Source organism: Neopsephotus bourkii, unplaced genomic scaffold (genome assembly GCF_033783945.1).
Source record: "Neopsephotus bourkii isolate Nb327-2 ecotype Australia unplaced genomic scaffold, CSIRO-AGI_Nbou_v1 NB_1749, whole genome shotgun sequence".
In the NCBI taxonomy this organism is placed as follows: Eukaryota; Metazoa; Chordata; class Aves; order Psittaciformes; family Psittacidae; genus Neopsephotus; species Neopsephotus bourkii.
Genome location: NW_026902223.1, coordinates 2,723,754 through 2,738,289, shown reverse-complemented (window position 1 = coordinate 2,738,289; position 14,536 = coordinate 2,723,754). Strand labels below are relative to the sequence as shown.

General features: G+C 51.6%; 1 protein-coding gene across 1 annotated transcript in view; it reads right to left on the bottom strand.

The window, feature by feature from the left end:
- Positions 1-396: 396 nt before the first annotated feature.
- Positions 397-14,536, bottom strand: part of RGS9 (regulator of G protein signaling 9) — a 29,747-nt gene continuing 15,607 nt past the window's right edge. The window contains exons 10-19 of the mRNA XM_061377229.1: positions 13,297-13,326; positions 12,677-12,738; positions 10,632-10,745; positions 9,569-9,684; positions 9,105-9,192; positions 8,468-8,606; positions 7,715-7,800; positions 6,264-6,381; positions 2,764-3,113; positions 397-1,963 (exon numbers count right to left, since the gene is read on the bottom strand). Of these exons, the coding sequence (XP_061233213.1) occupies positions 1,807-1,963; positions 2,764-3,113; positions 6,264-6,381; positions 7,715-7,800; positions 8,468-8,606; positions 9,105-9,192; positions 9,569-9,684; positions 10,632-10,745; positions 12,677-12,738; positions 13,297-13,326 (1,260 nt within the window). The 3' untranslated portion in view covers positions 397-1,806. The remainder of the gene's footprint in view (positions 1,964-2,763; positions 3,114-6,263; positions 6,382-7,714; positions 7,801-8,467; positions 8,607-9,104; positions 9,193-9,568; positions 9,685-10,631; positions 10,746-12,676; positions 12,739-13,296; positions 13,327-14,536) is intronic.

Genomic DNA, 14,536 nt, shown 5'->3' with positions numbered 1-14,536 from the left:
CTGTGCGAGCTCAGCGCCGTGGCACAGGCACCCGGGGCCTCTGGAGCAGCGGGTTTCAACCTGCAGTCAGCAGGGGTCTGGGGGTGATGGCAGGAAATCAAGGCATGGGCTGGAGATGGATGACACAGGGGAAAAGACCATAGGAGTCCTCAAGTTGAAAGATACTGGGGGAAAAAAGCAGTGCCCTGAAGGGACAGATGCTGGGAACCCCCGGTGCTGGCCTCTGGGACATGTATGTACCTGTCTGGATGTGATTGCAGCAGGGTTTCCACATTCTGCATCTGGGATCCCGAAGTGCTTCCTCTGGTTTAGAAGATGAGCATGAGGCCAAGGCACTATTTGATTCCTTGGCAAGGAGGTGCACAAGAGGAACCCCAAAGGAACGAGAGGAATATGAATAGTAGGATAGCTCTTATTATATGTACATAATACTAAATATAGTATTATTAACTCCTACACATCACAAAGTTTTCCAGTAGTGTTTCCTGGATTATCCATGCCCAGTGTCCCGTCAGGAGCGGCAGAGTAACGCTATTAACAGAAACAACCACAGAAGACACCACGTTTGTCTCTCCTTAGTAATAGGTGGCCACCTCTAGTGACTGCCAGAGCAGAACCAAATCCTTCCAACCAAGCAAAGCCAGCAGGAGCAAACACACATTCAGACATGAGAACATTCTCGGGCAGTGCAGGCAGCACCCTTTGCTTTGGGGTGCTGCATCTTTCTGATCCTCTGATTAGAAGTGTCATCCCGGTCCTGACCACTCACCATATGTGAGGAGAGGCATTAAGCCCCACAGCAGAAGTCAGCATGACAAACCACACCAGCCACACAGGCAAAGATCCATTTACAATTAGAAAGCACCAGCAACACCAGAAGTCACAGGCCACATGAATCTACACAATAATGACTCATCATACACAGGAAACCCCTCCATGCTTGGACAAAACCCCATCTTCAAACAGCGACATGACATAAGGAAAGCAGCAGTCTAACATTCTTGATAACAACATAGGTAAAGACTGGCACTGCATCAACCCGCATTGGAGAGGCCCAAAACACCAACGTGGATTTGGTTTGGAGTTTCCCAGGTGTTCAGGTAATGGCTCCAAACCCCATCCTGGCACTGAGAGGCCACAGAAGGGAAGCTGGAGCTAATGCAGAAGTGCTCTGGAGCCTTTGCTCTCCTGCACTGCTTGCTCTTTGGGATCGTTTCTGGTTTGCATTAAGGAATGCCATTCAGTATGCAGCTGCTTTCACTGTAATTTCCCCAGCAATCAGCTGCCTCTTAATGAACTTGCTTTGAGATTAAGACAGCATTATTAATAATAAGAGGTGGATCCAAGCTGGGGACACAAACATGCCCCCATCTTGGCACTGCAGTCTGAGTCCTCCTCTGAAGAATGCCTGCAAGCTCTGCTCCAGCTGTGCTGTGTACAGTGTGCTGACACCTCATGGCCAAGCAAGTAACTCAGATAAGACACTGTTTCCCAGGATATAGATATATATACATTCTCCAGCTGCTATAAGGCAAGAAATGAGGTTCATTTATCAAGAGGTTTGTAACGAACAGATCTGAATATAGCAAAGATAGGAAAGAAAACCAGTCCAGAAATGCTTCACATTGTTGAGTTACAGCTGGGTGCACCAGGGTCCGTTATCCATAGCTGTGGCAGTCTGAGCTTCCTTGATGCTGAGGGATGGCTTTAATGCACTTCTTCGTTGGCATGGCCCATACACTGAGCCAGAGGTGGCAAACCCTGTGGTCCCAGGCCTGGAAAGAGCGTCCCTGTCTGGGCTGTGCATCACCCGGCTCTCCCCTCTTCCACAGGGCTCTCCCAAGGGCAGATCACCTCCTTCACAGAGCCCTTCCGAGCCCGGGCGTGCCTGTCCTCCCCCTGCTTGCAGTCTATGGGGTGGATGTGGCTCTCTAAAGGCGCATCCGTTCTTACCTGGAAGAAGCTGTGTTGTGAAATGAAGACTCATCACGCACAGGGCACTGCTGTTGTGCTTTGAGGCAGTGAACGTGCGGCGCGGAGCCTGGCTTTGAGCTTTACACTGCTCAGACCCCAGATCCCACAGGGAAACTCTGGGGCACTCATGGAAAACGAAGGGAATGGGCCCTTACCCCCCTCTGAACACAAAGCGCTCTGTGGTACAGCGCTGGCACTGCCGGATCCCTCAGACATGTGCTTTGGAATTGATAATGTGGACTCATCCCCTTACAATGAGATGGGTTAGACCAGGGTGAGGACACGGAGCTCGCAGTGAGGGACATGGCCAGGGTTTGCTTGCCTGACGTGAGGCAGGAGCGGAGCAGGAGCCCGGGCCTGGCAGCCGCCATCACACAGAGCCCCAGGGCAGGCCCAGATGGGCAGACAGTGATAGCTGACTGTAGTATGGATCCCAGCCTGGTTTGGGTTGAAGGGACCTTAAAGCTCATCCAGCTCCAACCCCTGCCAAAGGCAGGGACCCCTTCCACTGGAGCAGCTTGCTCCAAGCCCCTGTGTCCAACCTGGCCTTGAGCACTGCCAGGGATGGGGCAGCCACAGCTTCTCTGGGCACCCTGTGCCAGCGCCTCAGCACCCTCACAGGGAAGAGCTTCTGCCTAAGAGCTCAGCTCAATCCAAAGCAGCACAATTCCCACTTTAGCAGGCTCAGCACATCCTATTTTAACCTCTTTAACCCAGCTAATGACGAACCAAAATGGCGCCGGAGACAATCCCCTCACGAGGGGATCCACCTGCCCGCGCGGTCCTTACCTGCTCACGGCCCTGGTGTCCATCCGGAGCCGCCGCTCCCGCCCGCCCAGCGGCTGCACCTTCCCATGGGACACAGCCGAGCCCGCGGGTGTCACCGTGGTGAGGGCAGGGGAGCTCCAGCACCCGCGCCTCAGCCACCGGCCCAAGGCCATGGCGGCCGCACGGGGCCTCCGTGCACCCGAGGGGAAGGGGCCAGGGCTGGGGCTGGCTCCCTCAGCGCTGCCTGAGGCTGCGGTGCTGTGGGGCAGGGCCTGCGGGCTATGGGGCCGGCTGGCGGGGGATGGCGGGGTGCTGGTGCTGGTGCCGGTGTAGACAGCTGGGTGAGGGGAGCAGGAGGCGCGGTGGTGCGGCTGCGGGGAGGAAGAGGAGAGAGGCTCGGTCAGGCTCAGGGCGGCTGGCGGCCCCATGGCTGCCGCTCCTCCTCTGGAGACGGGCCGGGTGCTGCTGGTGCTGACAGGAGAGACAGGGCCCAGCTGGGAGGTAAAGCAAGGCAAAGCAAGGCAAACCCGGGCCAGTATCCCCCCTTCTCCTGCAGATCCAGCCCATGTCCCCTTCCCTGCCCTCCTGCACCCAGAGCTGCCACAGTTTGCCCATGGAGATCAACAGGGTCATTGCTACCAGCATCAGCCTCCAACCCCAACAGGGGAGTTGGAGCTAAATGATCTTTAAGGTTCCTTCCAACCCAACCCAGCTTACGATTCTGTGATAGCTCCAGCCCCATACCTTGGATGCTGCAAGAGACACCAGCTTGTCTCATCCCTTACAACAGATAGCTCCAGGCGTGGAAGACTCCGTTATCCCCAGCTTGGCTGTGAAGAGCATGACCAGCTCACCAACGTGCCACTGAGCTCCAGCCCCTGGTGACCGGCAATCCAAGAAGCCACATCCTGTGCTGAACCCCGCAGTGTCCCTGTGAAGGCTCCAGCTCTGCTAGCTCAGCCCTCAGGACAAGCCCCATACAGGGCTCGCTCATGTTTCCCTAGGACTCACTCCCAGCCGCTGAATACAGCTCAGGTGTCCAAGGAGAAGAGCTGAGAGCAGAGGCAGGTACAGAAAACAGAGGCACACATGAGACAGATGACGCAGTGAGGGACGAACACACCGAGACCAGACAGAGGAGGACGAGAACTTGGTTCCTTTTCCATTTCCTACATTTATTTTTATTAGACAGATGAATGCATGGAAGCGATGGCCAAGAAGCAACACAATCAACTGCTCTGACTGCCAGGGGAAGCAACCAACCTCTTGCCTGGCACACAGTGACATTCGGTTTGTCCCATGGTCACCCCTTGTACCAGGCGACCTTCCTCTTCAGGGCCCAGGCAGTGAGGATGAGGAGCACGCTGGGTCAGCAGAACAGAGCCAGGTTCTGCCTGCCAGCACAGGGCTGGTGCTTCACAAGCACAGTGACTGCTGAACGTGCTGCATTAACCCGTGTCAGGGGCACAGCGATGCGAAGCTGAGATGATGAAAAGTCAGAGAAAGGAATGGAGAGAACATAAAAAGTGAAGCTGCAGACAAAAATGGGAGTAGAATCAGAGGGACTGACTGGAACACACAGGTTTGTTATTTATTATTTATGCCCTGACTTGATCTTCCACATGTTCCTATACACTGGCAATCCCAATGTGCTCAGTGCTCCATGTTATACAAACTGAAGAGAGTGTAGAGCTCATCACATCCAAGTAGCTTTGGACCAAGCTCTTGAGTCTTTCAGTGCTCTTATGTCAAGGTAGGTTGATGGTGCTCAGCACCTGGTGTAAACAGCCTTTAAGCAGAATTTAACATGAATTCCTGCCTGAGCTGCTCACCCTCCCAGCATGGCACAATTTGCCCTTGCTTCCAGTGGGAATAAGAGCAGACTTAGCAAGCAGACTTTGACATCAGAGCAAAGAGACTCACGCAACTTGGTTTCAATTCCTCTAAGAAGGTTTATCACTGTGAGGCTAAGGGAGGTCATGAGAATCTCCCCAGCCCAGCTGCAGAGAGGAGACCAGTGCTGCAGTGACACCAGAGCAGAGCAGGGAGCCCTGATTCTGCCTCTGATAACGCACAGGGGAGGGGAAGGATCGCTGTTCAAAGCTGAGCTATCGCCTCACTGCAGCCCTGCTCACAAGGGGCTGGGCTGCACCACCCAGTGCCTGAAGGCTCCCACTCACATCCAGCTTTCCCCATCTCCCATTTCCTATAAAATCATACCAGTAGTAAAAAACAAATGAATAATATGAACCTGAGTGAAGGTGCTCCTCAGGCCTCAGGGCTTCCCACCGAGTCCCTCTGCTTCCCCCAAATTCTAACAAACAAGGAAGCTTTTCTGCTGCTCCCAATTCCCTTTACTGGGCTTTGCAGGAAGCTTCCCCACTTCTGGTAATTGAGGCCTGGTCCAGACATGTTGGGATTTCCCAGTAAAGCCTGGAATCTCCCTGAGCTCTTTAGCACTAAGGTAGCATTTTAGGTTGCCTCATTCTAAAGAAGAGGCAGAGCAAAAAAAAAACCCTACTTACAGCTGAAATCAGCTCTTAACACCTCGACCCTGGTTCAGCTGGAACTACCTCCTGTTAGGGTTTCTTAACAGTGGAAAACAGAAGAGCAGGGAAAAGACAAGACGAGAGGTTGAAGGATTTGATAACAGAAACACAAAGCCAATGCTGTATCTCTCAAGCCCCCGTCCAGAGATGTGGACAGCCTTTTTGCCAGACCCAGGCTCACCACACTTGCATACTGAGCTCATCGCGTGGGGAGTCACAGGGAGAGCTGAGCTTTCTGTGATCACTTCCAACGTGCCAGGGGGGACCTGGGAGTGCCACTGAAACTCAACTAAACCCTCAGAAACACTCATCATACTTCTCACAAGAAGTTTATCCCACTCCTCTGCCTGTGGCTCCACTGCACTGGCTACATGGGATACTGGAAGCAAGGGATGCACTCTCCTCAGGGGGTGCCAGGATGCACCCCTTGGGAGGGTGCACATCCCCCTGGGAGGATGGATACCAGCACAGATGAGCTCCAACATGGGCCACCTCACCCTGCTCCCTGTGGCATCATCCACCTCTGCTCCCAGGAAGGCTGGTTTGAACCCAAAGGATTAGCATGGCAGAGCTTCTCCCTGCCTTGTGCCATCCCATCCCCTGGAGGAGCAGGAGACAGGGAGCAGCAGCCGGGCTGCCCAACCTGGGGGGGGCTCTCAGGGCAGCCAGGAGGCATCTCCCCTCGAGGTGTGCGGGGATGTGCCTGCATCCCGAGTCCAGCGCAGCCATCAGCCTGGCTCTGCCGTGCCTGGGAAGTGACATCTGCTGCTCCAGAAGCCATGGCAACGTGCAGGAAGCAGGCTGCGGGCAGAGCCGGGCTGGGAAACCTAAAGCAGCACTGACACCTTCAGGAAGGGGAGACGAAGCTCAGCGCCAGCCTCGGCTCGTCTTTTCCCTGCGCTCTGCCCTGCTCAGAGCCTACTTGGGAGGATCCGCCTTGAGCTGGCTCCTGCGATCCAGCTTGCTCATGACCTGCGTGATGTCCACGGTCGTGGCGGCTTCTCTGGCTTTGGCCTCTTCCTCCCGCTGCCTCAGGATGATGGGGCTGGGGCTGGAGGGGAGGGTGCGGTGCCCGAACAGGAAAGGGGAGCTGGGCAGAGAGGAAGCAGCAGGAGGTTACTGCAAAGAAGGGCATCAAAACCTCCCCCTGGTAAGCAAATTCACCAGGAGGGTGAGCTCAGAGCCAGAGAGGGATGTGCCACTGTCAGCCACAGCCACAAAGAGCTGCAAATGGGGGTGAGGTGGTTTAAAGGACTCATCAGCCACAGAACTGCTAAAAGCACAAAAGCAGCCCTGGTCCTGGCCCTCCCAAGTGACCCGAGGGCCAGGAGGCGGCTGGTACATTGCTCTTTTCGCTGTGTTTGCACATAACTAACACTCAGTGGGAAGCCAAACAACTGCCATCAGTGGAATTTAACCAGTGCCCTCAGTAAGATCAAGACAGGGACCAGTCTGGGTGTTGTTGGTGTCTGTGATACCACCAAAACCCACCCACTATTGCTTCAAAAACGCCATTATCAGCAGCAGTGGAAACCTGTTAATACCCTTTAGCTGAGCCAGGATCCTGAGTATTGAGTGTCCAGAGCAAGCAGTGACCAATGCAAAGGTAGTCACCAGGATCAACCAGCGACCCTGTGACGTGTGGCTCAGGCTAAAGCTAACCAAACCCAGGCAAGTCAGCAGGAGGGGTTCTTCCACTGCCTTGAAAATGGGCTTTACATGAAACAATAGTGTGAAAGTCCATGATTCCTCTTTCTCACTTGTTAGGTTGATGAGTGGAAGAGGAACAGAGAAAGCAGCACAGTGCCCACTCTGGCTCTGACATCACATGCACAGCTTAAAGAATTAACTGGAATTCAAATGGCCTAAACTTGCTACACAACCTTCATTTTCACTGGGGAAAAAGCCATTTCAAGCCTCTTTCATGGCCACCTACCTCATGCCAATAGTAACTCACAAGTAAGATGCTGTCTGTCCCTTTGTGGCTGCCTGTCACCTCTGCTTCACAAGGCATTTGTCCAGACAGAGCTGAGCAGATCCCATGGAGGACCCTGCACTGGACTTGTGTCTCCTGTGGTAGTCAATGCCTCATGGGTGGGAGTTTTCCCATGCCCAGCACACAGTGCTCTCTCCTTCCACCCAGGAAAGGAGCCATGATCAATTCAACCATCACAACCTTTCCAAACAGACCCAACACACAAAGCAGCCAAGCAATCACCATGTCATTTCTGGCTGCACACAAGCCACTTCCAAAGGGCTCACAAACAGCATCATCCCTCTCAAAGCAAGGCATCTTCTTAGTGAAAAATCTTATTTAATTAAGCAAACATCTAAATCACAGCAATTTTGCTGCAACTCAGGCTTTTTCTACCCTTGCTACAACAAGAAAATCAAACCCCACAATTACATCCCATTTCACTTGCCTTTTTTTGACAGTCCGTTGTGGCACAACAGCCTTGGCCAGCATTTCCTTGTATATTGGAGACTTTAAATAGCGGCCATAGGAGTCCTACTAGGAGAAAAAGAGACAAAGTGGTAGTTATGGGCTGCAAACGCCCTTATTAAAACCACCACCAAATACAGCTGCTCAGGAGCCAGGAAGGCTGGGAACTGGATCATCTCCCCCAGCAGCCAAAGGGACTTTGCATCTTGCAGGCAAATGTAGCTGTTTAAACCAATACCCTTTCATCTGGGTGTAAAATCCCCAGGATTTTCCATTTCACAATACAGCTTCTCAGGTAAGAGCCAGACCAAAAGGTCTGAACCGAGCTTAGCCCAGGCCAGTGGTGTCTGGTTATGCTCTTGGTACAAAACTCATGCAGTTATATCACAATACTTTTCCCATCCACTGCTGAAATCCAGTTGGATACAAGCATCCACCATAGTTTCAGTGAAGCTGAAAGATTTCTTCAGGCTTTGAATGAGCTGGTACCAAGCTGGTATTAGAAAGCTGGACTTTAGCAGACACCTGATGTCCACCACCCTGGGGACACAGTGCCTTAGAGGGAAGCAGCAGCAGCTAAATACAAAGGTCTGAACCAGTGCTTGCTTCAGTCAGCAAATTTAAAGGATTTTCCAACAAAGGCCACTTGAAAGTGACAATTTATAGCACACAAAGGCATGGAAAAACCCAGGATACTGGAATCCCCCCAAGGCTTTGGAAACAAGTAACAAACCTTTTTCATCAGCATGTAAATGTGGGTCTGAGCAGCATCTAAAACATAACGATGAGGGTGCTTGAGGCCTTTGACAGTGATGCCCATTGTTGTGCCATCAATGTTAATCCAGCGCCTTGCTCCTGGAGCCAGGAAGAGCCTGCAAGGAGGAGAATCAGCAGTGCCATTAACAACTGGAGAATGCCTGGAGATTGCTCTGTCTATGCAGGAAAGGAGAAGTCCCTTCAGCTGCCCACTGCAGTTTGCAGTCCTGATCTTGGACAGTCAATCTCCTGATTGAGCAGTCACTTCCTCTTGCACTGTTAACACACAACATGAACGACCTTTCAGCTCACTAGAAGCAAAAAGGGTCTGGAAGCCCTGAGATCTTTACTGGTCCACAGCTCTATCCAAATTACATGCTAAGACTTCAATGTAGTAGCAGAGAACAGAGAAAAAGTAACTATAAAACAACACAACACTTATGCTTTCATCTTCAACAGCTCCTTTCCTACGTGGGGACGTAGGACAGCCACATCTGATGACAGCTTACAAAGAAAAGTCCCAGGAATAAGCCATTTGGAGGATGACAGGGTGTGGAAGAAGGTGATGGGGCTCAGCTACAAAGAGTTTAAGAATGCAAAATTATCACACTCACTTGTAAATCTCTTCTGCTTTCTCTTTGACCTTGGATTGGTCTCCGTACTTGAGATCCTCACAGGCTTCCCAGAAACCCAGATTCTCTCCTGTGTGACAAGGATGCATTCAGAGCAAGACTGACTCAAACACAATCAACCCCATTTATCAACTCCTAAACTGAACGCTCGACTCAATATGTGTTGGCCCCAGTTCAGTCCCTCCAATTCTTACAGCCACCTTGAAACCCCCTTGGGACTGAAGGAGGAAAACCTCTTTCCCCGGCTTGTGAATTCAGCCCGTTCCAGCCTGGGAGCAGCCTCCTGCATAGGGGCTGCACTTTGTGTCCTGTGCCACTAGATGGTAATGCACGCACTGGCTGCACAGGCAGCGCCTCCAAAGGCACTTTGCGCCCTTGTCTCCACTCACAGCACCCACTGCACTGCCCTGTCCCGTCTCAGCTGCGACAGGGAACTGCAGACCCACCGCTGAATTCCTTCTTCAGGAAGAGCTGGAAGTTCTGCCGACCTTTGGGGTCCCGTATCAGCTCACTGAAATTGAAGGCCCATCGCTCCACGCGCATCCTGGTGGGGATTTCCACCCTGCAAACAAAGGCACCGCCAGGTTCATGCATCCCAGCTAATTGGCAGATTAATTAAAACCAAAGTGCCCTTTGCTGGCATGCCAAGGGACTGCTCGGCACTCTCTGAATGCTGTAATGAGCTCCCGAAGTCAGGCCACTAAGTAAGCTGTAATTAAAGAACTTGGTACACAGTGGGATGAGGATTTAACTCGGGTTTATGCTGCTCTCCCAGTGACATCCCAGCTTTGCCGGAGGTCTGATTCAGCCCCGTTCTGGAGGAGGCACTGGTTGTTGCCCAAAGCTTTGCTTCTCACAAAGGCATTCTGTGAAGATATCCTTTGGGGCTGTCTAATGGGATATTATCGCTCTAAGAGGATTGCTGGGCTCAAATGAGAACCATAACATGTTGTATGCCTCCAGCCCAGAGACGCCTATCTCTCATTAGCAAATATTATGTGAAGGGAAAACCAAGGGATACCTCAGAGAGGGGATGGACTGCCCGGATGTGCCTCCAACTCTCTCCTAAGAAGCAGCCTGAGGTGTGTGCAAAGACCAAGGCCCAGCAGTTGAACCCTGTATTGCTGCACCATTGGCAGCATCTCATTTGGCACTTAACACTAAGCCAAGTGCTACACCTGAGTGTGACTGGCCTTACTCCATTCCTGTGCTGGTAAAAGTGGACTGTGCTCCTCCAAAAGGAGGATCAGACCCTCAGCAGGGGCTGAGTGCACACTTCCATCCTCAGTTTAGGAATTTCTGTAATGTTAAGGAAGACTCCACTTGACGAAGGTAATGCTCAAACTTCAGCAAGGAGTATTCCCAAGAGATGGCTTTATCATTGCCAAACTAGGTCAGAAAAGGAATGCTCCCCTGCTCATGATCAGAGACCAGGTATCATGATGCATTCAGTGGTTCCCCTCAGCATAGTGGTCCATGTAAACCTGGCAAAAGAATACCAATACCTACAGCTTTGCATTGAGATCCCAGAACTCAGGGTCATCTGTTATCCAGGGGTTGCTGGGGAGACACCCAGACAGGATGGGATCATTGGAGAGGAACTGCTCCGAGTACTTCACAAGCCTGCAAGTAAACCCAACAAAACAAGTGTTCATTTGCAGGCAGAAGTGCAGCCAGCCCCATCACAACCAAATGAACAGATACCTCTGGAGGTATCTGAAGATCCTGTGCCACACATCACAGAGAGGGAAGTGCCACACAAGGGGAGAGCAAGCACTGGATTTCCTCAGGTGGGTTGTCTGCAGCCATGGGAGCCCGAGGATTGGTTAGGGAATGCTGAGGGCAAATCCCAGCTTCTCCTTCCTCTGCTCACCTACAGCACAGCTCATTCGCTGCAGATGACTCTGTGGGCTTGGCCCAAAGCAGAAGTGTCTCTGTCCCAGCAGGATGCAGACAAACACTTCTCCTACCTTCGAAGTTGGCCAGACTTGTAATTGCAGCCCATTTCCCTGATGTGCTGGGATTTCAGCTTTCTCCTTTCTTCACTCTTTAAAAACTCATCTGGTTTCTGCATTTAAAATTCCTTCCAGGCCAAACTGCTTTCATGTGCTCAAAGCTGGAGTGCACTGGTCAAGGGCCTGCTGCTCACAGGCACCTTGGCATCCATCCTGCATTATACAGTGCTGCTGCACAAAGCACACCACAGGTTTGGTGCAGACCTGCTTGATCCTATCTTCTCACTGGAAATGCCAAGGCATTCAGCACCTGCGTAACTCCCTCCAATCCATACATGCTAATCAGGCTATAAATCTAAACCTGTCAACAGAGGTAACATTGCCCTGTCCTTTTAATGATGAGTGCTTTGCAGCTCCTCCTCAGTCAATGCAATCAGTGCCCTGATGTGTGCACACTGATGCCCCTATCCTCATCAACAACAATTTGATTTGGACCCAATCCTGCAGCTGAGCTGGAGACCCAGATTTCCTGAGGATTTTTTGATGTAGGCGATAGGCGTTATCCCATCAGAGGACTAGAGCTAATAAGTGAAAAGCTCCATTGCCAAACAGTCAAGCATCATAAACTTCCTGGAAGGCAGCCAGGCATTCCCTGCTCCACTCACAGCTTGGAAAACTGAGGCAGGAGAGTTTGAAGAGAGCTGGGAGGCAGTGACAGATGAAATGCTGGTGCCTGACAAGTCGTGCTTCTCAGAAGACAGCACTGCTTCCCAGACTTCCTTCCATTTCATTCATCCATGACTCTGCTCCCAGGGAACAGGCCTGAGCTCCCTGCTTATCTTAGATTCTATATGAGCCTTGCCTCTGGGTGGCAATGACAGTGTAAAACAGACTGGTGCACAGACTGCACCTCTGGGCAACTGGCCAGCATGTAAGGGCTGCAGATAAGAAATGCCTGTGGCAAACACCCTACGGCCAATGGCACTTTGCACTTCATTGGCTTCATCAGGAGTCTGATCAGGAAAGACTGAGGCACTGAGAAGAGAGATTGCCAGTTCATTGCTTGGATGTTCATGCAGAAGTGTAGGTTCCTTCAGAATACAGAATAACCATCCCCAGCTTTGTTGTCTTCTGGTGAGCATCACCATGACGCTCACTGGGGCTGAATCCAGAGGGTTGGGGACCAGGGACAGGAGGGTCAGTGTGTTCCTGCTGGTTACTCACCCTGCATCCTCCCAGGGCAGCCTCCACACAGCTGCCTCTCCACACTGCAGAGGTCTCAAGCATGACCCAGCCCCAACCAGTGTGAACATCTCTTGATTCAGAGAGAATCTCAACTGAGAGGCTGCTGCTGCTCTGCAGACACTCCCAGCAAAGCTCTCCTTAGCTCCAAGGGAGCCTCTTCATCCTGTCTGGGACTGGTCCCTCCTCTCCTTGTGCCTCCTGGCACAGGCAACACAGCCCAGACAGCACAAACAACACTGTGTGAGGCCACCGCATGGATTCCCCTGCCTGAGTCACCAGGCAGCTTCATCTTCTCATTAGGAGATAAGTGCTGCAGACTAATTACTGTGTGGACAGAGGGAAATCAGGACTTACCCTCCAAGAGAGACCGAAGATTTCACTCTGGTCTTCATGATGGCCTGCTGATAGTACATGATCTGAGAGAGATCAGACACATCCATGGTTAGGAGCACAGAGATGTGAAGACAAGGCTGTCTCTATCTGAACCTTCAACCATGTCCTCTCCCAGGTAGTGAGGCAAACTACAATGGGAACTGCTCCTTCCCTAATTACTGGGCAACCAAGGAATCAGGGAATCCCTAAACTATCTCAGTAAATGCCTGTTTTCACTGAGCTCATCGCAAATGTCAGAAAAGCATTTTGCAATGTGCAAGTAATTAAAAAGCACTCCCCATGCTATATGAAAATTGGATAATAGCTACTATTCCAGGCACCTACAATGGCTCTGGATGATTTAGCGTGTAATTACCATTGATCCTTGGCTGTCTCTATGCTGGCGCCACTGGATGCATCTCCTAAGACTTCCCCACCACTAATTGTGATCGATTGGGTTTGAGCCCTGGTGTCTGTCCTTGGCTGAGCCTTCCCATCACTGCCTGCAGTGGGAGGTGCAGAGGCAGCAAACATCCTGATAGGGCCCCTCTTGCACCACTGATGTGAGATGAGCACCGGCAAGTGAAAGGAGGAAAACTCACCTCTCTCCTATAGGCATCGTGGGTTTTTTTCTGCAAAAGAAACAAAACCATTCAGTTGGGATGGGTGCCTCCACCTCCCTGCTTTCAGACACGAAGCCACTGTTGCTCTCCAATTAATTCTCATTACAATTAAACTCAAAGGCAGCAGCTCAGCTAATCAGGGTCTCATCAAAGCTAAGAGCATCCACACACCGTAAATCACTCCATCAGCTGTATTTACTGTTCAGCATTGCTGCTTCCATCGCTGCCTGCATGCCTTCAATTACGGGGTTATTCTAATGGAGCTAAAAGAGATGCATTTATGAGACACAGATTAGATCATTCAATATTAGCTAAAGGAGACAGGAACCAACACATTGCAAAATATAAACAGCACAATTAAAAGCCTCAGAAGCACTGTGTGCTGTGCAGAGGGTGTTTACGTTGTGATGTGAATAACTCAGACTGTGTTACATGTCATCCACAAATGAGCAAGCAATTGAAGGCAAGAAATTAACTGCAGGGTGTTTATGCACGCAGCTGCCTTTGAAGCACTGTTACTTTGTGAGAGGCAGAAGGAAAGACAAAGTCAGGGATGCTCCCAGCAAGCCTTTAAAGGCTTACAGAGTGTTTCAGTTCTTTATCTCCTGTTCTAGCCAGCAAGAGCTGCATCCCAGCATTATTCTGTCAAGCAAACCCTGCAGAAGACAGGGGTCTACAGAGAGCCCTGGTGAAGGGCAGTTTGTGAGTGATGAGGGATGAAGCATCAGGTATTGAATGCCACAGGCTGCCTGCTTCTCCCTTCTCCACACAAGAGAACCTGCACCCTGACCTGCCCCTACTTTACCCTCCCAGGGCTGCTCTGAGGGGAGCTTCATGGGGACACTGCTTCTGTATTTAACCATTGTCACTGGCCCTGCTCAGGAGGGAGAAACCCTTCTATGGAAGAACAACCTGCACGTTCTGCTGAAGCCCAGCTGGCTTGGGAGGGCACACTCACCACTGCAGCAGCAGGAGGCAGATATGCAGCAGATCAAACCAGTACAGCACTACTATGAAGCCAGCACGTCCGATCCCAACACAAACCCAGCCTGGCCACTGTAGTGCTGACAGAAATCCTCACTGTGGCATTGCAAGGACAGGAAGCTGCTTCTGCTGGCAATAGCATGACCAGCTCTGAATGACTGCAGTGCACACAGCCCCAGCAGGGACAAACAGTGCCTGCACCAGCAGTGATGCTCTGCTGGCCACGCACAACAAC